The 26,759-nt window shown below is 38.9% G+C and overlaps 1 protein-coding gene across 1 annotated transcript in view; it reads left to right on the top strand.

The window, feature by feature from the left end:
• Positions 1-26,759, top strand: part of UNC13C (unc-13 homolog C) — a 706,632-nt gene that overhangs the window by 640,809 nt on the left and 39,064 nt on the right. Inside the window, exon 32 of the mRNA XM_060417920.1 lies at positions 9,571-9,718. Coding sequence (XP_060273903.1) covers positions 9,571-9,718 — 148 coding nt within the window. The remainder of the gene's footprint in view (positions 1-9,570; positions 9,719-26,759) is intronic.

Raw genomic sequence — 26,759 nt, 5'->3', positions numbered from 1 at the left:
AAATAGGAAAAGGAGTACATCAAAGCTGTATATTGTCACCCTGCTTATTTAACTTTCATGCAGAGTACATCATGAGAAACCCTGGCCTGGAGGAAACATAAGCTGGAATCAAGATTGCCAGGAGAAATATCAATAACCTCAGATATGCAGATGACACCACCCTTATGGCACAAAGTGAAGATGAACTAAAGAGCCTCTTGATGAAAGTGAAAGAGGAGAGTGAAAAAGTTGGCTTAAAGCTCAATATTCAGAAAACAAAGATCATGGCATCTAGTCCCATCACTTCATGGCAAATAGATGGGGAAACAGTGACTTACTTTATTTTTCTGGGCTCCAGAATCACTGCAGATGGTGACTGCAGCCATGAAATTAAAAGACGCTTACTCCTTAGAAGGAAAGTTATGACCAACCTAGACAGCATATTAAAAAGCAGAGACATTACTTTGTCAACAAAGCTCTGTCTAGTCAAGGCTATGGTTTTTCCAGTGGTCATGTATGGATGTGAGAGTTGTACTGTGAAGAAAGCTGAGCACCAAAGAATTGATGCTTTTGAGTGTGGTGTTGGAGAAGACTCTTGAGAGCCCCTTGGTATGCAAGATCCAACCAGTCCATCCTAAAGGAGACCAGTCCATCCTAAAGGAGATCAGTCCTGGGTGTTCACTGGAAGGACTGATGTTGAAGCTGAAACTCTGATACTTTGGCCACCAGATGCGAAGAGCTGACTCATTTGAAAAGACCCTGATGCTGGGAAAGATTGAGGGCAGGAGGAGAAGGGGACAACAGAGGATGAGATAGTTGGATGGCCTCACCAACTCAATGGACGTGGGTTTGGGTGGACTCCGTGGGTTGGTGATGAACAGGGAGGCCTGGTGTGCTGTGATTCATGGGGTCACAAAGAGTCAGACACGACTGAGCGACTGAACTGAACTGAAGAGAGAAAGACTACAGTATATAAGTTACTGTTCTCTCTTGTGGGAGTAAAATTAGGACTTAAGAATGTATTGTCAAAAACCAAAATGAGTTATCACATATAAAACAATGAAAACAGTTCCTACCGTATAGAAAACTCTTCATAAATGTAACCAGCATACTACCTGTGTGCATGGGTACTCAGTCATGTCTGACTCTTTGCCATCCGGTAGCCTGCCAGGCTCCTCTGTCCAGGGATTCTCCAGGCAGGAATAATGGAGTGAGTTGCCATTTCCTCCTTCAGGGGATCTTTCTCACCCAGGAATCAAACTTGCATCTCCTTTTGCCTGAGAATTGGTTATTTTGAAGGAGCTTCTTTCCACTGGTAAACCCAAGACGCTACATATTCTAATACAACTAGATTTTTTTTTGCCCTCCTCCTTTCCTAATAAACCACTCATTCTCTCTCAATGATGCTATTAAATCTGACTCTTTGCCCAGAGTAACAGTCCAAGTCCTGTCCTCCATCCTTTTGGTTCCCTGTGCACAGCATTTTCACACTACAAGGGCACAAAACCTCTAAGATTTGTGGTGCTTTCTGAGACTCCCCTTTAGGAAGCAGTGCTGTTCTCTTTCTGTAGGAGTTTCTAGATTAAAAGGCAGGGAAGGCCCGTTGAAAATTAAGTAATGATATGTGTTAACTTACAAAAAAAAAAATCATGTCAGAGATGGAATAGGGTGATACAGATGCAACTGGGCTTGAGGAGGGGACACATATAAAAGTGGGAAGGATTTAGGGGAGTTAGCAACCACCATGAACTTCAGAAATCAGGGAAACATGGAAGAGTGATCACAAAGGACAGATAACAGCTCACTGGCTGGAAAGGAAGGATAATCATTTTCTTTGGAGGAAGACTTGAACATACTCAGGGAGAAAGAATTTGACCATGAAAAACCACAAGACCAGAAGGCTGGGAGTCAATGATTAGACCATTCAATGGACTGGACTGGATTTAACTGGAAATTTGCATAGTGAAGCAGTGTAACATTGAGGTTACAGGTAATGTTGGGGTTGCAAGTAGATGATATTGAAAATATTAATACATGGCATGCTAAAAGTACCATTTCAGCAATGAAAATCTTACAGGAATGTGCAGAATGGATTGACTAGTTCAAGACTGTAGTCACAGACATCAGTTATGGTTATTTAATGCATAAGATGACAAGGACTATCACAAAGAGGGTAATCTTAGGAGTATAAAGTGAAAAATGGCTAAGAGTGACACAGAAAGGCCCAGTCACTGGAACTTGGCAACTAAAAAATGGGGCAGCAATGATGGAGGAGCCCAGGGTGACTCAGCGTTTTAGCCAAGTGGTTGAGAAGCTTGGTCCCACAGAGAAAAATGGCAAATCAGTCAGGAGTGTCATTTTCCTCTTTCCACCTAGAATCTGGGGAATTATTCTCACAATAAAGCTTATCTTATAAGTAGAAAGAACTCTATAGCTCACAAAAATCTTCCAGACAGAATAATTAATTTCTTCTTTACGACACCATAGTCAGGCAAGATGGCTGTTTCTGTTCCCATTCTGCAGAGGAATTAAACAATGCTCTGTGAGGTCAAATAACCTGTGCAAATCACACTGCATAGAGGAAAGACAAAGTGTTTTCTAGCACATTTTAAAGAACAGGTCAAAGAAGTGAAAGGATTCTAACATCTTGAAACTGAAAACAGAAACTGACATGTCCTGCTGACCTTTTCCTGCTCACACAGAAACATGTTACCTCCTGTGTTGTTGGTGAACTGTGCTACTTACTCTGCACTGTGCTTAGCCCCTCAGTTGTGTCCAACTCTTGTGACCCTATGGATGGAAACCTGCCAGGCTCCTCTGTGCATGGGGATCCTCCAGGCAAGAATGCTGAAGTGGGTTGCCATGCACTCCTCCAGGAGATCTTCCCAAACCAGGAACTGAACCCAGGTCTGCCACATTATAGGCAGATTCTATACCATCTGAGCCACCAGGGAAGCCCAAGAGTACTGGAGTGGGTATCATATCCTTCTCCAGAGGGTCTTCCTGACCCAGGAATCAAACCAGAGTCTCCTGCGTTGCAGGCTGATTCTTTACCAACTGAGCTACCAGGGTAGCCCTCTGGTCAACTGACCGTCCCTTAATGATGGCTAGTAATGGGACCTTACTAATTCACATGTAGCAGCTTCAGGTTTTAAGGTACACTTATAAAATATTTTCTTTATATCAAACCAGTATCTGCTTTCCCAGTGCTTCTAATTATAAACTGGTTCTCCTTCTACCCTTTAAAACTACTATAAAATAGTTCCGTTTCCTTTTCTATGTCTTCCCCTTTCCAGTGCCTTTCAGACATTAAAACTATCATGCTGCCCCAAGTTATCTGCAGCTGTTTATTGAATAACATGCCTTCTGGAGCTTACAAAGTTCTGGTCATATACCTTGAGGTGATTTACATTTTATATTTCTCATAAAATGGTGATGCCAAGGAACCACCCTCATATTCCAGATATGTTCAAATCAGCAGAAAATGCTGTTGCTCTATCACACCCTTTGTCTTGACCTATCTATGATATTAATACATGATTAGATTTCATTAGCTTTGATCACTGCCTCATCAATTGCTAAATCATGTTAAACTTGAGCACGAGTAAACCTTTAAGACTCTAAAATTTTAATTTTACTGATGCTAAGCCATGTCACCCCCATTCTTTACTTTGCAATAAAAATTTTATTGCGAATACAGACCTTTTCCTTTTCTCCTTGTCATCAGGTTGGCATTTGCATAACCATAGAAATCATTTCCTTTTCTCTGTGAATGAGGAGCCCATGGCATGTGTTATTTATCTGTGTTCACTGAACAGAGGCTTTGGTGCTTAGCTTCCTGCAACTTGTTTTCTCTCCTAACATTGCTACCTTCTGGCCTGAGTTTGTCTTACAACATCTTCTATTATACAATGCACTTAAAAGACAAAGGCACAGTTTCTGCCTTTACAAGTCTTCTACTGTTCACTTACTGTCCTGCTAGAGCTTTTACCGAATGACTCAAAATTCTCCATGGCTCAAAAGGAGCAAGTCTGCTCTGGATCATAACCTGAAACTCTACAGAGACCCTCAGACTTTATTCAGGAACAAGCTCATACCTTATTTACGTTTTCACTATATGATTAGTTCCCCATGTACCGAAAGCCTACAAAATAATGCCTTTTTAATGAAAACATGTCTTCCTATAAAGTTATTAGAGAGTTTCAAGACAAATACTGTACATAGTTTATGCTCTTATAGCTAACGCTAGTTCAGTATTTACATAAAGTCTGCTGCTGCTGCTGCTGCTGCTACTAAGTCGCTTCAGTCGTGTCCGACTCTGTGCAACCCCATAGACGGCAGCCTACCAGGCTCCCCCGTCCCTGGGATTCTCCAGGCAAGAACACTGGAGTGGGTTGCCATTTCCTTCTCCAATGCATGAAAATGAAAAGTGAAAGGGAAGTCGCTCAGTCGTGTCCGACTCTTTGCGATCCCATGGACTGCAGCTACCTCAATTATATTAAGTCCAGTTACATTCTTCTATTTTAGAGTTTCCTAAACAATATTCCATGGAACACTTGTGTGTCCCTGAGAGTTAGTAGATGTCCTGTGTGATAGGTGTCCTATAGCCTAATAATTTTAAGAACAGGTATGTTAATGAAAGGTCAAACAGTTTTCCCTACCACCGTGAATCGCACAGCCTTTAATGTATTAAAAAGCATTGTGAATCTTTAAGAGTATGTGAAATCTCGTAACTTCTCTAGGCTTTCTACTTCCTAAAGGCAACTTGTAACTTTCAGGAAGCACAGGGTTAGTAATGACAATGCGGTGACAGTAGTAAAACAGTGTATTTTAAACTATACCAAAGAAACATGAGAACTACCACTGCCGGTTTCCTCCACTATAGGAAGGGAGAGCATTCCTATGAAACCTTTTATTAGCTGAAATGACATAGGCAAGAAGCAGTTACCTTAGGACTCATTCTGCTCAGGGATGCACAAAATAAATCGAGATCAAGCACAAAAACAGTCCAAAATCATGGCAGCTTGATGCTCAGATGCTGGGTGTAATTCCTGGGTTAGGTGCTGGGTGGTACCACTCTTGCTACTCAAGGTATACACTGCCTCTGTAAGAGCTCACTGCTGTTTTAACATCTGTTTTTTCACAAAAGTGAAAATCATTTTCATGTCTTTTTTGGTTAATGAAAACAGTGCTAATGTAGGTCATCTACAAAAGTGAAGTAGCATAAAGCCAATTTTCAAATGGGGAATACCTGTACTTCCTCTCAAGCAGTTCCTCTCAGTTACCTAGTGGGATTTTTCCCCTTTCGTTAGTCCATCGTGGTAAATTATCTGGTGGCTGCTGAAGTGGAAAATGGCAGTGCTAATAAAAAGACACCATAGGTGTCACCTCTTTGAAAGTCTTTATTGATTCCTTCAGCAACAGCATTATTTCCCAGTCCTGTTGTCTGTCTTTTAAAATTCTCTTTATTATGCCTCCAACATATCATTGGAGTCATTCACTGACTATAACATTTCCTACTTGATCACAGTCCCTTTGGGAACAATCTCTAGGCCTCTTTTGCTTCATATCCTTGGTGTAAGTTCTGGTTCTCAACACAGATTTAGTAAATATTTGTTAAAGGAGAAGAGGAAGAGAGAATGGCCAGGAAGGTCACCCCATCACTGATGCTCTTTAGGGTAAGCCATAGGCGATGGCCCTTCCTCAAAAATTAGACCAATCTAAATTAAGGTTGTTACCATGCTACTTTACATACACTGTGAAAGATCATTTGTTTTAAAAGAGTATATGATCACTGAAGAAATGAAAGGGAAATTTTTTTTAAATGCCTAGAGAAAAAATGACAGTGAAAATATGATAACCCAAAACCTATGGGATAGCAAAAGCAGTTTCAAGGGGGAAGTTTATAGAAATACAATTCTACCTCAGGAAAAAAGAAAACTCTCAAGTAAACCTAATCTTACACCTAAAGCAACTAGAGAAAAAAAAGAATAAAACCTAAAGTTAGGAGAAAGGAAGAAATCATAAAGATTGGAGCAGATATAAGTGAAATAGAGACAAAGAAAACAATGGCAAAAATCAATGAACCTAACAGTTGGTTCTTTGAAAAGAAAAAGAAAATGCATAAACCTTTAGCCAGACTCACCAAGAAGAAAGAGAGAGGACTCAGATCAATAAAGTTAGAAATGAAAAAGGAGAAGCTGTTACAGCTGACATCACAGAAATATAAAATACTACAAACAACTATAAATCAATAAAATGGACAACCTAGGAAAAAAATGAACAAATTCTTAGAAAGGCACAACCTTCCAAGACTGAACCAAGAATAAAATTAAAAAATATGAACAGACCAATCACAAGTTATGAAATTGAAACTGAGATTTAAAAAAAAAAAATACAGAAAAGGAATCCCCACACACAATTGTTGGGAATGTAAATTGGTACCACTATGGAGAATTGTATAGATACTCCTTAAAAAACTACAAATGTATTTTCCATATGATCTAGAAATCCCATTCCTGGGCATATATCTGAAGAAAATCATAATTTGGAAAGACACATGTACCCCAGTGTTCAGTGCAGCATTATTTACAATAGCCAAGACATGGAAGCAACCTAAATGTCCATCAACAGAGGAATGAATAAAGAAGATGTAGTATGTATATGTGTATATATATACAGACACACACACACATGCACACTATGAAATCATACTCAGCCATAAAAAGAATAAAAAATGCCATTTGCAGCAACACAGTTGGCCTAGGAGATTGTCATACTGAGTCAAGTAAGTTAAATAGAGAAAGACAAATATCATATGATATTGTTTGTATGTGAAATCTAACAAAATGGTAAAAGTGAACCTATTTACAAAACAGAAATAGAGAAATAGAGTCACAGATGTAGAAAACAAACTTATGGTTACAAAGGAAGAAGGGAGGAAGGGATAAATTGGGAGTTCAGGATTGACAATATAAATACTACTATATATAAAATAACTAATGAAAATCTACTGTATAGCACAGAGAACTCTACTCAGTACTCATTAATGACCTATATGGGAATAGAATATAAAAGAGTGGATATGCATATATGTATAATTGATTTACTTTGCTATACAGCAGAAACTAGCAACACTGTAAATCAGCTATACTCCAATAAAATTTAATTTAAAAAATAAGAGTATAACTGTGATATTCATTCAGTTATAAAATTTGTCAAATAATATTATTTAACTCATCAACTAATGAGACAACCAGTAAGATCTTACAATTGGCTCAAAGAAGAATTCCAAGAACTTCTCATAAAGACAAGCAATGAGGAAAGCTGAAATAAATTTGAATAGAGGCAAAAAGATCTGGCCACAAAACGGTGATCAGCTGCATCCCACCAGAAATAAATAATTTGCATCTCTTTGGACAGGAGTCATAGGCATTATTATCCATTTTCTACCAATTTACAGAGTTTTACATAGCCCAGGTGACCCTAGCGGTAAAGAGTCCATCAGCAAGGCAAGAGATACAGAGACTCGGGTGCAATGCCTCGGTCAGGAAGATCCCCTGGAGGAGGAAATGGCAATCCACTCCAGTACTCTTGCCTGGAAAAGTCCACGGGCAGGAGAGCCTGGCAGGCTCCAGTCCATGGGGGTGCAGAGAGTCAGACACAACTGAGCACACACACATAGCTCCGAGTGAAGATAACTCAGATAGGTCTCATGAGCACTCATTAAACGCTTTTGCCCATTTCAAAGCTTTTCACAGTTTTTTCTGACAACTACATATAGTCCCAAGAGATCATGAAACATCATCTTAGTTGCTGCTCATTACTCTTCCTGTACTTTACTAACTTAAGCCTCCAGCACTTATGCTCAGGTATGATAAGATTGGAGCTTGTCTGGGAAACAATGAATGAGAGAATGCTTTCCCCTCCTGAGAAGCCACCAAGTCCTGGTTCAGTCTATCCCGCATCTCTTTGCAAGTAGGGTGTGTTATTTCATCTGATGCTTCCCTGGTTCATTACGTAAACAGAGCTCCGGAGCTCACCCCACCGTCAATTCCAGGCAAAACTCCCCTCTCAATACATTCATTAATACTTTTCCACTTAAGTATCATATCACATTTCCTGAAGAAAGGAATTCTGATATCTTTTCATCCCCCAAGGCACCTGAAACAATTCTGGACTCTTAACTCCACAATAAATGCTTTCTATATGTCACAGTATCTAATATTTATATAAGATCAAGGTATAGAAAATGTTTAAATATTATATCTTTGTCATCCCTTCAAAAATAAGAAAAGGCTTTCCCCATTTTTCTCTGTTCTCTCTTCATAAACATTGGTGGATTTAGGTGCAATTTGTGTTTTCACAGTGCACTCGGCTACAATGGAATGGGATTGTAAGTGACCATGGGTTTTTCTTTTTGAGGAAGGAGTTTGTGATTGTAGCACACTTTCTTCAATTTATATCCCCATTGCCTACTTTCTCAGGCCTGTGCCTTGAATTTTCTCTATATTATAGTCTCTAAAATTACAACCAAATGCCTACAAATGCTCAGAATATGTTTCTGCAGAGGGAAGAAAACTGGAGTAATTTTGAATTTTCAGTTGACATGTTTTACCTTGGAAGCCTTTAAGTAGGCTAGACCGACGACACACAGGAGAGTGTATCAGAATCATTTGTTGAGCGTTTTCAAAACATGCCATCCTGTGAGAATCCTAGATCCTAGTGAGCTGGGTTGCAGTGCGGGTGAAGTTTAGCGTTGGTACAGGAAGAGAAAGACAGACCCATTTATCTAACCTTAACGGAATACAATGAACATGTCATCTATAAATTGCTGGGAAATAACATCCTTAGCTCTATCACATATCTTAAGATAGATAGTCTGCCCTCTGAAGTGAAGTCTGTGCTTAATACTTGCAACATTAGAAACTCTAACATCCCTCAATGACCATTTTTATTGTCAAGTATATATCTTCTCTAGTATTTAACCTATAAATATGGTGATGTTTTGAGTTGTTGGATGACTGTAGCAAAGAAAAATAAGGAGAAAGAAACTGCTTTATTACATTTCTCAGACACAGTTTAGGGGACGTTGGGTTTCTAAGGACCACTCTGCATCCTCAGGGTGGCCTATGTGTGTGTACCACTGTGTGATTAGATCACAGCAAAGGTGGGAGCAGTGGGCACTTGGCCTAGAATTGCAAATCAGTATCTGGAAAACATGTGACCAGAAGATACTTTATTTGTGAAATCTGACAACCCTGGATATTTTTCTCATGCTCTGGAAACAAAAGTCAGCAATCGAGTTGACACATTATCTTAAACCTAGCATTCTGTAAGCATTCGGCCTCTGCATCTTCATGATCCGATTTAACTAAAGTTTTAAATGAGAGCAACACTTGAGATACCAAGGTAACCTAAACTGCATGGCGATGACTTGGTAATGGCCATATGGTACTATGTCTTTGTATCTATCTTATGTTAATTATACTGTATTATTCCATCTGAACCTCATGACTATGGCCATAAAATCCCTCATCTAATACTTTTTTCTAAATGCCTCTGCTTACATTGTTTTTCTTTTCTTTTTAGCAATACTTTCATGCAGGAGGAAATGGCCTGAAAAAGAATTTCTTGGAGAAAAGCCCAGATCTTCAGTCTCTGAGATATGCTCTCAGTCTTTATACCCAAACGACTGATGCCTTGATAAAGAAATTCATAGACACCCAAACCTCACAGAGTAAGTAACACACTGGACATGAACAGAGGTAAACTGAATACAACTCAACTTCAACATAGAAATCACTATAAATAATATCTGTAATTTGACTGTAATAAAGCATCAATAAGAATGGATGATTATAATTTGTAAAAAAAATTATTCAATTTTTAGAAACTTGTTTTATAAATAATTTCAATAATACTGATACATGCTTAATACTAAAATTATATGGAATAGTTAACCTTTGCTATTGATTTTAATTTCATAAAATTTAGTAAACTCTAGTTGTGAATAACCATAACTGATATTCTCAAATTAGTACAAAATAATCAGTGTTTATTGGTCTCAGTAACTTCTAAAGTACAATAATAATTCCTCAGATCCTAACTTCAAATGAAAATAATCTCCTGCTCTTGAGTTTTCAGGAGGGAAATCTCATTTAATCTTAATTTTATAGGAGAAAATTCTAAGTCTTTGAAAAGAGCCAAGTATGTTAGTGGAAACTCAGATCTATTTCATATGTCAAAGTTCCCACCTCATAAGCTTCTAGGATATTACTGTTAAACAACCTTTCCTTCAAGTTGCTTTGTGATTTATTATATTTTGGTAATTACATGCATTTAAAATCTGGCATTTCTGAGTGATTACTGAAAATGTCACTCTAAGTAAAAAAAAAAAAAATCAAATGCAGGCTCAAATTCTAGAACATAATAAATTGCACCCACTAAAGGAGGAGGACACAACTTCTTTCATGAGAGATCCTTCCAAAGGAAGCACACAGAATTTTTTTTTCTTGATAAAAATCCTTCAGACTTATCTCTGTTTCATCATGGATATTTTCACTTTTCTAACTACATTTGAAGATAATACCAAGGTAGGTACTAGGTAGCTGCTTGACCTAATACTTTGTGCTTTCTTACAGTGTCCAATAAATGCTACAAACACTCCTTTTAATGCAATCTTCAAACCTAGATTACATCTTAGGATGGTTCCAAAAAGAAGAGAGTTGAGTGTAAGGCCTTGTCAAGAGGTACATTACTCCTTGAATCATGATCTCTCAAGGTTTTCTAAACTATAAATATGAATGCAATTCTAACACAACTCATCATAATACTGTTGGCTTTATTCTCAAGAAAATGTGAGTGTTTAAAAACTTAGCTTTGCTTTTGTAGGTATACATTATGTGTATATACATACAACCCGATGCCGGGAGCCAGTGTGAGGAATTCCACCCATGACAAGGTCATGCGGCAGAGCTCTGATGGCAAGGCTAATCAGACCTCAGGCTTTCCCCCTGGAATTTCTTGAGCATCCACCCCCCGCGAAAATAAGAATCTGCCTGCTTTTCCACTCTTCTGATATTCTCTGGAAAAAGTCAGCTCAGGGCTTTAGTCTTCTGCATTTGAAAGGGATGTTTCAGTTAAACCCCTCTGATAGCTCTCTAGCTTGCCTAACAGGTCCCCCAGACCTCTTGCAGCTTGCGAATTGCTTACAGGCCCCCAGCCGCGAGAGGCACAAAGTTTAAAGCATCTTAAAGATACAGAGCCTTTTCTAAAGAGTTAAAAATCATATTGGTGATGGGTTTTCACTGTTGACTCAATGATTGCCTCCAGGCCTCCATATTCTTTATCTTTTAGGCACCTGGGAGGATGTTAGTCAATGTAAACGGGATATGGAAAAAGATATATAGTAGTTTTGATGTTAGCAACACTAGACTTTTGAGTTAATTACTTTTCTCTTTGTTATATATCACTGCACTCCTCTTGTGTCCTTGCTATGTAAGAATGTAACTTTATTTAGTGCTTTCTGAGAATGGCACCAGACTTTGGGAAGATCAACACAAATAAGTCTTCTGGTTGACAAACCCTTATCAGAAAAAAGGCTGTAAAATGTTAATTGGCCCTTTTGGCTGGAAGATGATATGAATTACCTAAGACTTGTGTATACAATTAGGTATGTGGAGAGAAAAGCCTGGTTTTGATAAGAGTCTGGACTGCTAACGCTGCATAACTTTGTGTCACCCATTGATCTCCATGTTTTATCGAAAGTATAAAAGGCCTTCTGAACAATAGAGGCCCCGGAGCCAGTCGCTGGACTGGTTTCCCCCGTGTCTCCTCTATACTCTAATTTCAGGCGGAATTCCCATCTGGAGCAGGGCAGCTCACTAAGTCTACTTACTTGTCCCGGCTTTTAAGATCCTCTCGAAAGGGAGCCTAAGGAGGGGCACGCTTAGATATTCAAGTGGGCGCCGGTGGCCCAACGTAGATAGTGCAGGCTCCTTGTCTGGAACTTTATTGGCCTTCCCCGTAAGCCAAGTTATTCAGCCTTCTTTCTCCGCTTATTTTTCCTACTATACTATTTCTTCCTAATCTAATCTTACATTAATAAATATTTCAACTTTGGTGTATGGAATTTGGTACACATGTTTGTTTTGTATGAATTGTATGGAAACATTAAAAATATATGGGGAGTGGGGGAGTAAGAGGATTCATTATCCCAATACTCCCTAACTGTATTAATTATTTTAGTCTTGGTTTCTTTTTTACTTGCCTTTTCTGGCTTTTTCTAAGTAACACAATTTTTTCTGCATAATTGAAATTGGTAAGCTTTAGATATGAAATGGCTTTGCCTTTTCTCTGATAGTACCTTCAACCATGCTCCGTGGAAACTATTCCCATCTACCCCTCCGTCCCTCCCTTGGCATCCCTCCAGCTGGTCCCAGCCCACCATGACCAGGTCCACAGGACCTGAGGTGTGGGGGGAGTTTGATGTGCACTCTGCTCCCCTTCCCCATCATCTTCTCGATACCTCTCTGCTTCAGGGTATTGGGGGCAGAAATTGAAGGGGAGGGGGGGATATCTTTAAAGTCCCCCTACAGTTGTGTCCATATGCTGACTTTCCCAGGGGCCCAATGCTAGGGAACCTCCTGTCCGCTGAACCTTATGATGAATGCAGCCTGCCCCAGGTCCCTATAGGGACCCCTCAGTTGCTGCCTCCTGCAGCACATGCCATGGCTTCTTGCTCCTTGAATATCTTCTTCTAGTGTCCAGCCCTCTGTAATGAGGTCCCAGCAAGAAGACTGATGACCAGCTTCTGCCCATGGCGCCCCGTGGAGCTCATATTCTTGCCACGTTTTAGATGATCATGAGGACTTCCTCACTGTCACCTGCCATCTCTCTCTAGCTCTCCTCTCTACCTGCTCAGATAGTGGTTTATACTTTTAAATTGGAGGAGAAGGGGAAGGAAGAAATACTGCTGCCTAATATAGCACAACCCTTGTTCAATCAAAAATGAGGCAAGCCAGTCTCACCAATTAATGGATGCAGTGTTTCTGAGTCTCTATTCATCTTTTACTCTAATTCTATCACAATCCTATCTCAATACTCATTGCCACAGACTGAATAATAAAGTGAGCAACAATACCATATCCTTCATAAAATATGGAAAGGAGAGATAAGAGGAAAAGTCACTGGATATTAGAATTATTTATAACACAACCAAAAATAGAACATATTAAAGGACACAGTCTCCATTTTCTGTAACAGACCCTAAATGACTTCCAAATGCCTGCGGCCAGTCCATGTTCTCTTTGTCTTCTAAAGAACCTCAGCTTCCTCAGGTTCTTTAAATGACAAACATGGAAAAGTTGGCTTCTCAAGAGTCTTATTTAAATGCACTGGTCTACTGTTCTATGGATGCTTGACCTGGGCTGTACTAAAAGAGAGGAACTTGGGTGCCACTCTTATATCCCTGCAGATGAGTATTTACAGTTATAGTAGGATCAATTCTCCCCCTTTTTGTATTTCTTATCCTAGTACGAGGAAGAGTCCAAAATGATCAGATGAGGTCTCAGTTTCCAGTTTAAATACTATTGCAATTATCCAGATAATTTTCTAGGATTTGGCACAGTATCAAATACCCATGAAGATTTATTATATTTAATTTTTGCCAATCTTATATTTTGTTAATACAGTTTAGAAAGACCATGCTGGTGTTATGGTGTTTTTCAAACATAAGATATGAAATGGGAGCTAATGCTACACATTGAGAACTCCTTCTACCCTCTGCCCAAGGCTCCCCATCCAGGGTAAGCTAGGGTGTCAGACAGCTAATATCCCAGGAAGCAGCCCTCGGCCAGTGGAAGATAGGAAGTTGGCAGATGAGAAAACAAATAAAACTTTAGCTTCCTCCATTGGGAAAACTCTAACATGAGTTCTACACAAACTCCAAAACTACCCTGTGATGTGAAGCTCCATCCTCTCTGAGAGGACGCCTTCCCAGGTGGATCCTTTACCGTGGAATGCTTGTCTCCGCTTTCACTCCCAGGGAAACCCAGATCCAGGGTCACACTACTAGGAAGTAGGGAGCTACTCTAGATCTATAGCCTGTGCTCTTAACCCCCATGCCTGCATCTTCTTGATAATAATTAAATTATAAAGGTCAAATACCCTGAATGAATTTTCCCCCTTTACTTGAACTTTTTCTCTTACAAATTCGCAAGTTAGGAATACAGAACTAATTAGAGAAACAACTTATAACCCAGTGGACATTATTTGAAAAATATTTTACACTATGATTGATAAAATGCAAACTGATTTTTTGTCTCCTTAATTTCTAACTCATACATGTGCAAGTATTAATGAATTATCATTCAAGTGTTAATCAACATGCTGTGTAAAAGAAATTGGAATCCTTTAGAAATGTAACTGTGCTTTTTAAAGTATCCACATTTTGTTCTCATATTCTCCTAAACTCTTCCCTTAGTCCATTTTCTTCTTTCCTTTTCTTTTGTTAAAATGTTCTTTTGCATCTCTTTCTCCTTTCTGCATTATCCTTGTCTGTGTTAGAAAATTAATTGTAACATTAAATATAAGGAAAAATGAATAATTAATTGGGTTATATTTTTCACTGTCTTTAAACTGAAGATACACTTTCCTTTGAAAATATTTTTAATTCAGCTTTTACATAAATGGGTTTATGGCATAGAAAAACACTCTATATCTTACTCACTTATTCTTTATTTTTTCTTTTTCAATTCTCTCTGTTTTCACCTTCTCTTCCTCTTTCTTTGATCTCTTTTTAGAATAGATTTAGATGTCCTCTTTTTCCAGTAATAATAATAAGAAAAAATGACAAAGGGGTATAGTTTCATTAGACATTTATGAGGCAAATTGGAAAAACGCTCTTCTTTCTGTTCCAAATATTGGAAAATAAACAAATTCAAAATGGAGTGATAAGTATTCTTAAGTCCTCAAGTGAAGCTGACAGATCAGTTTATAAGAGTAACACGTTTATTAGTCTAGCAATGTACTGCGGCAATGAAATACCACTATACTCTGTTAAAGTGCTGCGCTCAATATGCCAGCAAATTTGGAAAACTCAGCAGTGGCAGAACCGGAAAAGGTCAGTTTTCATTCTAATCCCAAAGAAAGGCAATGCCAAAGAATGTTCAAGCTACTGCACAATTACTCTCATCTCACTTGCCAGCAAAGTAATGCTCAAAATTCTCCAAGCCAAGCTTCAACAGTATGTGAATCAAGACCATCCAGATGTTCAAGCTGAATTTAGAAAAGGCAGAGGAACCAAAGATCAAATTGCCAACATCCATTGGGCCATCCAAAAAGCAAGAGAATTCCAGAAAAATATCAACTTCTACGTCATTGACTACTCCAAAGCCTTTGACTGTATGGATCACAATAGACTATGGAAAATTCTTAGAGATGGGAATACCAGACCATCTGACCTGCTTCCTGAGAAACCTGTATGCAGGTCAAGAAGCAACAGGTAGAACTAGACATGAAACAATGGACTGGAAATTGGAAAAGGAATGCATCAAGCCTATATAGAATCAAGATCGCCAGGAGAAATATCAATAACCTCACATATGCAGATGACACCACCTGTCAGAAAGTGAAGAGGAACTAAAGAGCCTCTTGATGAAAGTGAAACAGGAGAGTGAAAAACCTGGCTTAAAACTCAATACTCAAAAAACTAAGATCATGGCATTCAGTCTCATCACTTCATAGCAAATAGATGGGGAAACAGTGACAGACTTCATTTTCTTGGGCTCCAAAATCACTACAGATGGTGACTGCAGCCACAAAATTAAAAGATGCTTGCTGTTTGGGAAAAAAAAACTATGACAAACCTAGATAGCATATTCAAAAGCAGAGACACTACTTTGCTGACAGAAGTCTGTCTAGTCAAAGCTATGGTTTTTCCAGTTGTCATGTATGGATGTGAGAGTTGGACCATAAAGAAGGCTGAAGGCTAAATGCTGAAGAACCGATGTTTTTGAGCTGTGGTATTGGAGAAGACTCTTGAGAATCCCTTGGACTGCAAGGAGATCAAATCAGTCAATCCTAAAGGAGATCAATCCTGAATATTCATTGGAAGGACTGATGCTGAAGCTGAAGCTCCAATACTTTGGCCACCTGATGCAAAGACTCAACTCACTAGAAAGGGCCCTGATGCTGGCAAAGATTGAAGGCAGGAGGAGAAGGGGATGATAGAGGATGAGATGGTTGGATGACATCACTGATACAATGTACATGAATTTGAGCAAGCTCTGGGACATGGTGAAGGACAGGTAAGCCTGGCATGCTGCAGTCCATGGGGTTGCAAAACGTCGGACATGACTGAGCAACAATAAATACCCTGCATTCACTTAAGAAATATTTACTGAGTATCGCCTCTGAGATCACATACCATAGGGTATATATTCAAAGCTGAACCTAGTGCTCTGTACACCAGGTGCTCTACTATGGAGGTTCTCAAGCAGAGGTGATTTTGTCCCCCTGGGGCATCTGTCAATGTCTGAGGAGCTTTGATCCTTTCATCTGGGAGTGGCATTTGTTACTGGTATCTAGTGGATGGAGACCAGGGAGGTTGCTAAACATTGTACAGGGTACAGGACAGCTTCCTACAATAGGAAGTTATCTTCAAGTCTCCAGATGGCAGTAGTGCTGAGGCTGGGACACCCTGCACTAATACTAGTCTGAAACAGTGTAAGAAGTGAAGTAACATAAATCGTGTTAGAAGAGGGAACAGTTTGACTCAGGAAGACAAATAAAAGTAGAACAGCCAGTGGAAAAACTGAGTCTTGAAAATAGAAAGAGAAAGGTATTTTGGATGCAGAAACTGTCCAGGAAAGAATATACTTGCATTCTTAATTTTAAAATCCCAATATGTCAAGCATATCCTCAGAATATTTTTATGAGGAAACAATGTTTAATTGTTTTTAAAAGCAAAATTCACCATATCACTACTTATGTTTGACACTTATGATAGTGTAAGGAACTCTAAGGCACTTTTTAACACTATTTTGTGTAACATTAGTAGAACTTATATTAATATTTGTAATAATTACCAAACTCTTCCTCTTAAAGTTGACCCTATGGTTTAAATTGGGTAGTTTCCTTGAAAATTTATACTTTCTCCTTGTTGTTTCTCAAAGATATGCTACTTACAGTTTTAGAAGCTGGTACAGAATTCATTTCTTGCATCTTAATTACATTATTCATCATCATTAACAAAAAAGCTTCTCTAACTGCTATTTCATTATACCAAGGGCTCTTTGAACATTTCATACAGTAGAAGACAGTGAAAAATGTACAAAACTTTAACATATTAAGTAGAATTTTTTTCAGTGGATAACAATTTGGAATGAGGCACAGAATGATTAATTTCTGGGCTGTCCCAGGTCATATTCTGTTTCCTTACCTGAGCATTTGTCACAGTTTGAGGAACTTAAATCTAAAAATATTTCCTAAGGGAATTTTTTTATGTCTAAGTTACAACTGGCTCATAAAGCAAAAAGAAATGATGGTATAAATTAAAATATATGAAATGAAATGTTTTTATTCTATACTCTATCCTCTTAACTCTTTATGAGCAATATCTTTGAGTCCTTGCTTACTTGAAATTTCTTAAAATTTAAATACCATCTTGGTCATTATAATAACCTGTTTTCTGCTAAAGTATAGTACATTTTCATCTAAAATGTACATCAGATAGCTACATTTTGAATCTTTGAAAATGCTTCAATATTCATTATATATAAGGATTAATTATCTCTAATCATGTTCAAATTATAAAAGATACATTCACAAGAAGAAAAGAAACTCTTTGTGGTTTACTGTAGAAAAGATCTCTTATCAGAAATGTAGAACTTAACATTAACAGTATTTAGTTGGCAGAAGAGCTGGCATTGAACTAGAGAGATTAGTTTTAAGGTCAAGGGCCACCGCTGGAATTTTACCTTGATCCCACCTATGGAAAATGCTGAAGAATGTCTTCAGGGTATGTGGAGAAATAATATTAAAATCCATTCAGCCATCTTCAATTTAATACTGATTTGAAACCATAGTCAGACCTGGTTTCTCATTTTAGTTAATCAGGCTGTCAGAGATCACCAGATAACCAGAATCCCCTCCAACAGACCTATGCCATCGTCTTACCCCTGGAACAGTGGGATTCCATTAGCTAGTACTGCCTTCCAAGATAAGGGGTTAGCATTTCTTGGGGGATACAGTGGAAAAAACTGAGGAGGGTTTGTGTGATTTGGCTCTTCAAACACTGCAGTTGGTCTAAAGACATTCAGCTCTAGATGAGGCTTTTCAGTGCAATCAAAAAGCTGTACATAAAAAACTTTAACAGGAGTGGTGATGTGATATGGTTCTGAGAACACCAAATCTTTTCCCAGGGTAGAAATGTGTTAGATAAGGTGACAGTAATGCTGAGCAATCCTGGGCACCAAAAGCAAGTTGGCCACCACTGTGCTAGTCTTCCCAACAGTCCTCGGGTGAGTAACTTCATCCACACTTGTCAGGGTAAGCAATGAATCACAAATATATTAAGAAACTTGCTGAAGTCATGGAGGTGAGTGGCAGAGGCGATGCCCTTCCCACTATATCACACTTAATCAGCAAAGAAAGCAGAATCTGTCATTATGACTTTCTACAACTCAAGCTCTCTTCTCTATAGTTTTGAATAATTGAAGTTACTTCATCCTCCTTACTTCTTATTCTGGTATGACTAAAGCTCCCTGCTGCCCAGGAGACGATCGTTCAGTTGCTATTGTTTTCATATCAGCAAGAAACTCTCTCCCCAAGAACATCTTCCTTACTTCCCCAGTTTCTTCTCATTCGACCCCCAGTACTGGGCATACTTAGTGGCCAGAGAATCTTTTGAATGTTAATTGGAAGTAATTATACTATAGGAATCTAGGTTGAAATTGAGAAAATGCATTCTTCTTTCAGAAAGCCATTTCTATTAATATATAGCCTGATTTCTCACCTCTAGAGTCCACTCTGTGTGTGTGTATGTGTGTAAGCACAAAGCTGTTGCTACTTTGGTCTTCTCTCTCTTTTCTACTCTTCTCACCCTTGGGCCCACCAGCAAAAATGCCATTTTGTAACATTCCCCATGCAGATAGAGTCATATCATGATTGCTTATCTACATTTCTTTGCTCTCCCAATGTAAACCTTGTGAAGATGGGACCTTGCCTACTCATCCTTCAAATCTAAATGCTCAGAACAGTGCTAGATACAAAGTAGGTGAATTTAGTGAATTTTAGGAAAAAAAAAAAAAGCTGGGAAGTTAAATGCAGAAAATTTAGAATTATGTGATAGGACATAGTCCTCATATTTGAATTGATGCAATTACAAATCTTTATTGAAAGCAACTGTATTTACAGCCAAAAAGAGAGGAAGAGGGAGAGAAAAGGAGGGAAGGAGAAAGGATGAAAGAGAGGAGCTCACAGTTTGATGGCTGATGCTGTTCAGTAGTTTCTGTACAGGCAGAAGATAGTAAGTGCCCCTGGAGAAACTCAAAGGGCTATATACAGTTAGATGGAGAGACTTAAGGTCACAACTAACTCATCCTTAGGAGCATTTCTATGTGCCAGGCTTTGTGCTAAATGCTAGTTAAACTCCAATGAGAGACTGTGCTGAATATCTTTCATTTGCTACCCTCCCTTCTCCCTAGGAGGCTGGGCTGTATAGATTACAACTATGCATTCTCTTACTGTTTGGTACCCACTGGGTTCAGTCGGTAGGGAGCCCATGCAAAGCTCCCTGGGAAGAAAGAGTGAGGTCAGGTACTCCTTCTCTCTTGCTTCCTCGGGGCATGATCCATTCATTCAGACTGACTTTGTCCTTTGACTCTAAGTGTCTAGAAGTTGCCTTCCCTAGAAAACTCTCCCTCTGGATCCCAGCAACTACTTCTGCCCCTCAGGCTTCAGGGACTACCGGTATTAACAGCCCCGCTATTCCTTGTGTTTTCCTTAACCCCCACCTAAGCCTTCATAAACAGCCTCTTTCTTAAACCTTCCAAAATGACCCTAATTTGAGTTTCCATATGTTTGCTAATGATACCCCAATGGAAACAAAGGCAATTCATGGCTTTGCTAGGTTTTTCTTCCATGCCAAGTCTTTCACTCAGATCATCAAAGATAAACATTTTAAAATAAACAAGTCAAGCATCAGAATAATCATCTTTGGACTGAGAAAAAAACAAAACAAAACATTGCATTTTGATGACTGAGCTGTCCAGAATGAATAAAAGAGCTTTTCACTCACAAGGATATTTCCATTATACTGTGGCCAAGTCATCAAAATCCCAGCTCCCACTTTCTCATAGCTCAGTTTATCTGACCCAGGGTTTCATCTCTGAAAACCAGAAATCAGATTGAGACAGCTGGGAGCCTCTGGTGAAATCATTTGCAAAATCTAAGCATCCTCACAGCACAAAGCAGGTGTTTGTTATATGTCATGTAATGGGGAAATTATCATTCTTTGTGTATTCATCTAAGTGCGTGTGTGTGTGTGTATATATATACACACACATATATTTCTAGGTCTGAAAAAGAGTTCTTTCATTGTTACTGCATTCATTTTTTACATAAATAGTTGGAAGATTAATTTTGCTATAACACTACCCACACAACTGTGTGTAGGGGAGGGGCATCTTTTCACTTCTCAGTTCGGTGAAAACCAGATCTCATTCCAAGACTATGCAGAATATCAGAGGTATCAGACCACTGCTTTCTCACTTAAAGTACTCTCTGTTAGTTGTTTCTTAAAGGCTAAGTTGTATTTAAATAATTCTGATAGTAACATATAGACTTTTCTAAAATTAAATAAAATCAAAATTATTTTCTTTCTAAAACAAAACAACAAAACACTTGACATTTGGCCTTGCAGTCAAAGATCTAGCTAATAACCACTCATACCTGCAGTTTACTATAGTTTATGTGTGTGTGTGTGTGTGTGTGTGTGTGTGTGTGTGTGCATGCTCAGTCATGTCGTATTCTTTTGCAACCCCATGGAGCCCACTGGGTTCCTCTGTTCATGGTTCTCCAGGCAAAATTACTGGAGTGGGTTGCAATTTCCTTCTCCGGGGATCTTCCTGACCCAGAGATTGAAGCTGTATCTCTTGCATCTCCTACATTGGCAGGCAGATTCTTTACCAACTGCACCACCTGGGAAGCCCTTACTATAGTTTATAGGCATCTTCAAATAACTTTTTCTTACTTGAGTCTGAAAACAGCCCTGCGGAGTCAGAGGTTACTGGATGCTCTTTTGAGATGGTCATTTCACCCAAGAGCAATAGATGCCATTGAAGTGATGTGAGCAAGGGTATGGCATGGAGAAAATAACTGAAGGGAGACAAGGCAAAAGCAGGCGGACAGGTTGGAGGAGGCTAGGCTGGTGGGAATAGCGATGGAGACATGTGAGTAGGTTTCAGGTGCAGTTCAGCACTATAAAAGGCATGATCTAGTGAAATAAATCTTGTCAAATTAATAAAAATTTAGGATAATAAATTTATAAGATACCAAAGTAAAACAACTTTTAATTCTCTGCAGTGAAATTATGGTTATTTTCTGCCTGCTTATAATTTTCTGTACTTTTAAAATTATCAAAAAATGTCCAGATTTTTAAAATCATAATTTAAAAAGAAATACATGAAGAATACACGTTGATATGCAAAGTACATTAGTTTCCTTGACTACCAAGGTATAATCAGTTCCAAGTGGTAGGTTTTGATGTCTTTCAGGGCCTTGGATTATAAATCTGTGAGCTAAAATAAATAGCCCAGTTAAACCTTTGCCTTAGGATTCTAAAGCTCTCAAAATTGCTCTGGAGGCAGAATTATATGGAAAATGCAACATGTAAATATATATGTTATATTTACAAACATATATACATTATATGTATACATGTAGTTTAATGATTTGTAAATCCTATTTTATGAAGAAATCAAGCAGAGTAAATGTGTAATACATTGATTAAAATTAAGCAAGTGCTATGTCAGTGTTAAAACAGGTGTTCTTAAAAATATCTAACACTTTTTTATTATGGGTAATTGTGATATTCTTTAGTGATTTTTGTTATTGCTGTTATTTTTAAGACTGATTAGAAAGTGAAATAGGTTAGAATCAGGTTAGAATGTTGGGAATTTTATGGAAACACTGACAAATTGAGATTTCAGAAAAACATTCTTCAAATCACTGAGTCAAGAAAGCAAGATGCAGTACAATTTCTCTGTTTTCATTCACTAAGATCAAGTTTTTGTGACCAGTGGGGTCAGTGGCATTAACTGAAAATTGTAGGCTATTGCTTCCCAACCTCTATGTGCCCTTTATAACTAACTTCCAAGAAAAGATATGGGCTATTTCCTCCTTTAGTTATTCCTTAGTACCGGAAGTTAACCCTTACTATTCAGTGTGTGATTTAACTTAGAAAAAGAAATAACAACTGTGTTAAGTGAAGTGGAAATAGTAAATCTCAGTCTTTAAAGGTTTAAAGTCAAGCTTGTATAAACCTCTGGCATAAAGGTCACTGCTTATTTATGGAGAAGAAGGGGCAAGAAATCAGTGTGTTAGATGACACCAGGGTAGGGAACAGTGGTCATGGCCCAGGCATTTGTCCTACATCTGCTTGGCTATATGACCTTGAGACAAGTCACTCAATTCTTTAAGCCTCAATTTTCCCATCTGTAGAATGGATAACATAATTCATTCCACAGTCTTTGGGTTGCTGGGGGGCTCACAGTGGTGATACACATGGCACACAGTCTCTCAGTGAATGTCTATTCTTACTGCATCGTTATTGTTGGATGCACTGTCTGAAGAGTACATCTTATTCAGCTCTCTTAGGAGGCAGCTATCTGAGCAGGGAAGCCAGTGATCAGTCAAGTGCTCCTCTGTGAGCTGTACCTCCAAGTTACCAAGATGCTGTCTGAGTGACTGAGAAGCCTGCCACACTGCCACCTGAAGGAGTCACACCTGCAGTTTCTATGAACTTCTCCTCCATATATGCCATGGTTCCCAATAATTGTATATTTTCTGAAACCTTGCTATAGCCACAGAGCACTATGCTGGGTGGGAGACACATGTGGAAAATTTCCTGCTCCAGGAACCTTACAGTGAAACTAAAAACAGCTGCATGAAAGGGGAAAATCACCAGCCCTGCAGGCCACTGAGTTTGAGAACCACCAGAGTAAAGAGTCTTTAGGGAGGAGTGAATGGAGGGGAGATGGAAGAAGTAGGTTTTGATCAGGCCTTAAAGAGCTTTGAATGTTAGGCTCAAGGGTGTAGAGATTGATTTGTAGTCAATGTGAGGTCCCAAAGAAAGGGGTGATCAACAGATCAATCTAAAGTACTCATGGTGTGCCATCTGCTTTTGCATGGGAGGGAGGAGGGGAAGGAAGGAGGGAGGGAAGGAGGAGAGGAGAAAACTTTTAGAAAATCATTTTACAGTTTTAAATGTTTACAGTCTAAGTACAGTAATAGCAGGAATAGACAAGAAGGGAGGAATAAGATTCTACAGGTCAATACAAACCAGAGCAAGCAAAGGATAAAAAGTGGTAAATTTCGGCAGCTTGTAGATTGGTGACACCTACCACTGAGCAAAGTGTAGAAGTATTGATAGGGAGCTGTGATAAACTCAGTTTTACTTATTTCTGTCAGTGTCACTAGTGGGACATACAGGGAACTATGTCCACTGGAGAGATGGAAGAAGTATGGTGAGACCAGTCAGTCCTGCAGCTCCGTTCAGGAGGTGATGGCTGAATCGTGGGGAGCGGGAGTGGGGTGGAAGCACTGAGGAGGGGCACACAGGAAGGGAGGATAATTGAAATCATGGAGAAACTGCCACTTTGCGGAAAGGCGTGGCCAGAAACAAGATAAAGATCAGGGCAGGGTGAATAGCAGTGCCATTTCACCACTTCTGCTACCAGTGCCTTAAAGTCTCTAATTGAGTCCGTGCACTTGAGAAGGAAAAAGTATGTAGCTCTGTGAGTCCTGTGGGTAAATCATCATGCTTATGATGAAGGCCGACTAGGAAAAAATACTCATTATGACCATCACTGCTATTAGCCTCTATTCAGTTCAGCTCAGTTGCTCAGTCGTGTCCAGCTCTTTGCAACCCCATGAAGTGCAGCACACCAGGCCTCCCTGTCCATCACCAACTCCCAGAGTTCACTCAAACTCAGGTCCATCCAGTCGGTGATACTATCCAGCCATCTCATCCTCTGTTGTCCCCTTTTCCTCCTGCCCCCAATCCCTCCCAGCATCAGAGTCTTTTCCAATGAGTCAACTCTTCACATGAGGTGGCCAAAGTACTGGAGTTTCAGCTTTAGCATCACTCCTTCCAAAGAAATCCCAGGGCTGATCTCCTTTAGAATGGACTGGTTGGATCTCCTTGCAGTCCAAGGGACTCACAAGAGTCTTCTCCAACACCACAGTTCAAACGCATCAATTCTTCAGCGCTCAGCTTTCTTCACAGTCCAACTCTCACATCCATAACATGACCACAGGAAAAACCATAGCCTTGACTAGACAGACCTTTGTTGGCAAAGTCATGTCTAGCCTACCTAGTGTTAAACTGTGTAATGGCCTTCAGTACCACTGGAAGAACATAAAGGTGTTGGCCATTTATATGTACTTAAGAAATGTGTTACTTCACTTTGGGTTTTCTTAGAATAAATGTGTGGTTCTCACATTTCAGTGTACATGAAAATTACCTGCAGGGCTTGTTAAAACACAGACTGATGGACCTCACTCTTAGAATTTCTGACTCATTAGGTCCCAGGCGAAGTCTGAGAATTTGCATTTGTAACAGGTTCCCGGGAACTGCTGATGCTACTGGTCCAGGAACCACACTTTGAGAACCATTCTGAAGCCTTGCGCAGAAACACACCCTATGATGAGACCACCTATAGCTCATTTAAGGCATTGACTACAAACTTTAACTGCAGGCAATTTTTTTTTAATGTTTTCAGGGTGAAACCTCTAGATATAAGGAACATGAGAAGCATTGAAAGAAAGCATAGAGTCAATAAAAATGTTATTTTTCCAAATGAAAGTATGCGTTTTACAGCCTCAAAGGAAGATCCTCAGGTAGACACTACACACACACACAGACCCAAAAATGTAAAATACAGAAAAAATATTTTCCTCTTTGCCAGAGTTGACATTCAGCCCTGCATATTTTCCTTACATTCTCCTCATATTTCAGCTTTCAGTTTAAATGGCATTGCCTTTTTAGTGTAATAGGAGAACGTAGAAACTTGATTACTGCCTGTGATTCCAAATAAAAGGGGTTATTTTCAATTATTTTCAGTTCAGTTTTGTTTATGAACAATGTTATGTGACTTAAAAGCCAATTTTTGTGGGAAAACTTCTGTTTACCTATATGTTTATGGTGCAAACTTCTGTGATAGATTTAGAGTACATTAGATCCTTCTAGCTCTAAATTGCCTTGCTGTCTTGTAGTATACAGTTACACCTCGTTTCATTTTCCACTTGAAGTCATTTCATTCCTTTGGATTACAAAAACCTTGAATTCTCTTTAACTGAAAAGATGAGGTAACTTGATAGAGCATCCGCCTTAGCAATAATAACTCCCAAGGCAGATCAAACTAAACAGAGCAAAACTATAGACAGCATGTCCTACATCATTTGAGAAAGGAAAGAACATGGGCTTGAAAGACAGGAAAGCCACTATGAAGAAACTCAAAAAAATGGAAGAATAGCCAGATGTACTGGAAATACAAATGAGGATCAGTTTTTCTTTTCCTTTAGACTAAGACAGTTTGGAAATTAGCAGGTAGATGTTACAGTTATTTAGATGGCAAGGCTAGCCAATCCTAGAAAAACATGGTCCAAATGTCCATTACTTAAAGCACGCCTGAATATCCTCTCAGGGACCCTATAAGCAACATGAGACTTATACCCATTCTCAGAGGAGAAGACAGGGCTGAGATTGAGTGATTTGTAAGAATTACATTGATATTGAGTATAGAAATGGTCTCAAATCCAGATTCTTCAAAATATAAACACAAGGTATTTTCCACTGCCCAACCCACTAACCAAAGCTTTCACTGAAAAGTTGATTTTTCAAACATTTAGAATAATGCTCTGGACAAATGAGTAAAACTAATTTTGGTCCATAGTCATTTCTGTTTGTCATTAGCCGAACGTTAGTTACTTATACAAGCAACAGAACTAAGATGTAATAAAGTCTAATAGAACCTCTTTTTATTTGTGTGGATAAATGGGAACAGAGATAGTTAACTATAGACATTAATTCAACATCTGCCTAAATATTTTCCCTGGTCATGGGGAGTCTTTGGGAGGTATAGTTAAAAACAGTATTTCCTCTCAAGACAGGAACTAGGAAGGTAAATATACGGAAGAATCAACTATTGACTCAGGGATATAACTAGGTTGGGCAGATTGTTAAAGTCATCAATCAATAATAATTTACTGTCAGCAAGGCACTTATTTATCAGTTCACTTATTCATTTGATCAACATAATCATTCATAGATTCACTTTATACACCGTATGGCTGAACGCTACCCAGATAATTTATTTCCTTCCAGCCATCATTTACTATGATTATAAATGGTATAAGTCTATTGATTGGGGTTCAAACTTAGGTTTCAGTCTCTGACATTTGTGTCATTCTGATTTGATACAATACCCATGAAGTGACATGGCAGGCTATCAGATGGCAGAGCCTCCTACTAGTGCCATTCAGAAAACCCACGG

The sequence above is a fragment of the Ovis aries genome, chromosome 7 (assembly GCF_016772045.2).
Source record: "Ovis aries strain OAR_USU_Benz2616 breed Rambouillet chromosome 7, ARS-UI_Ramb_v3.0, whole genome shotgun sequence".
NCBI lineage: Eukaryota > Metazoa > Chordata > Mammalia > Artiodactyla > Bovidae > Ovis > Ovis aries.
This window is presented reverse-complemented; position numbering and strand designations above follow the sequence as displayed.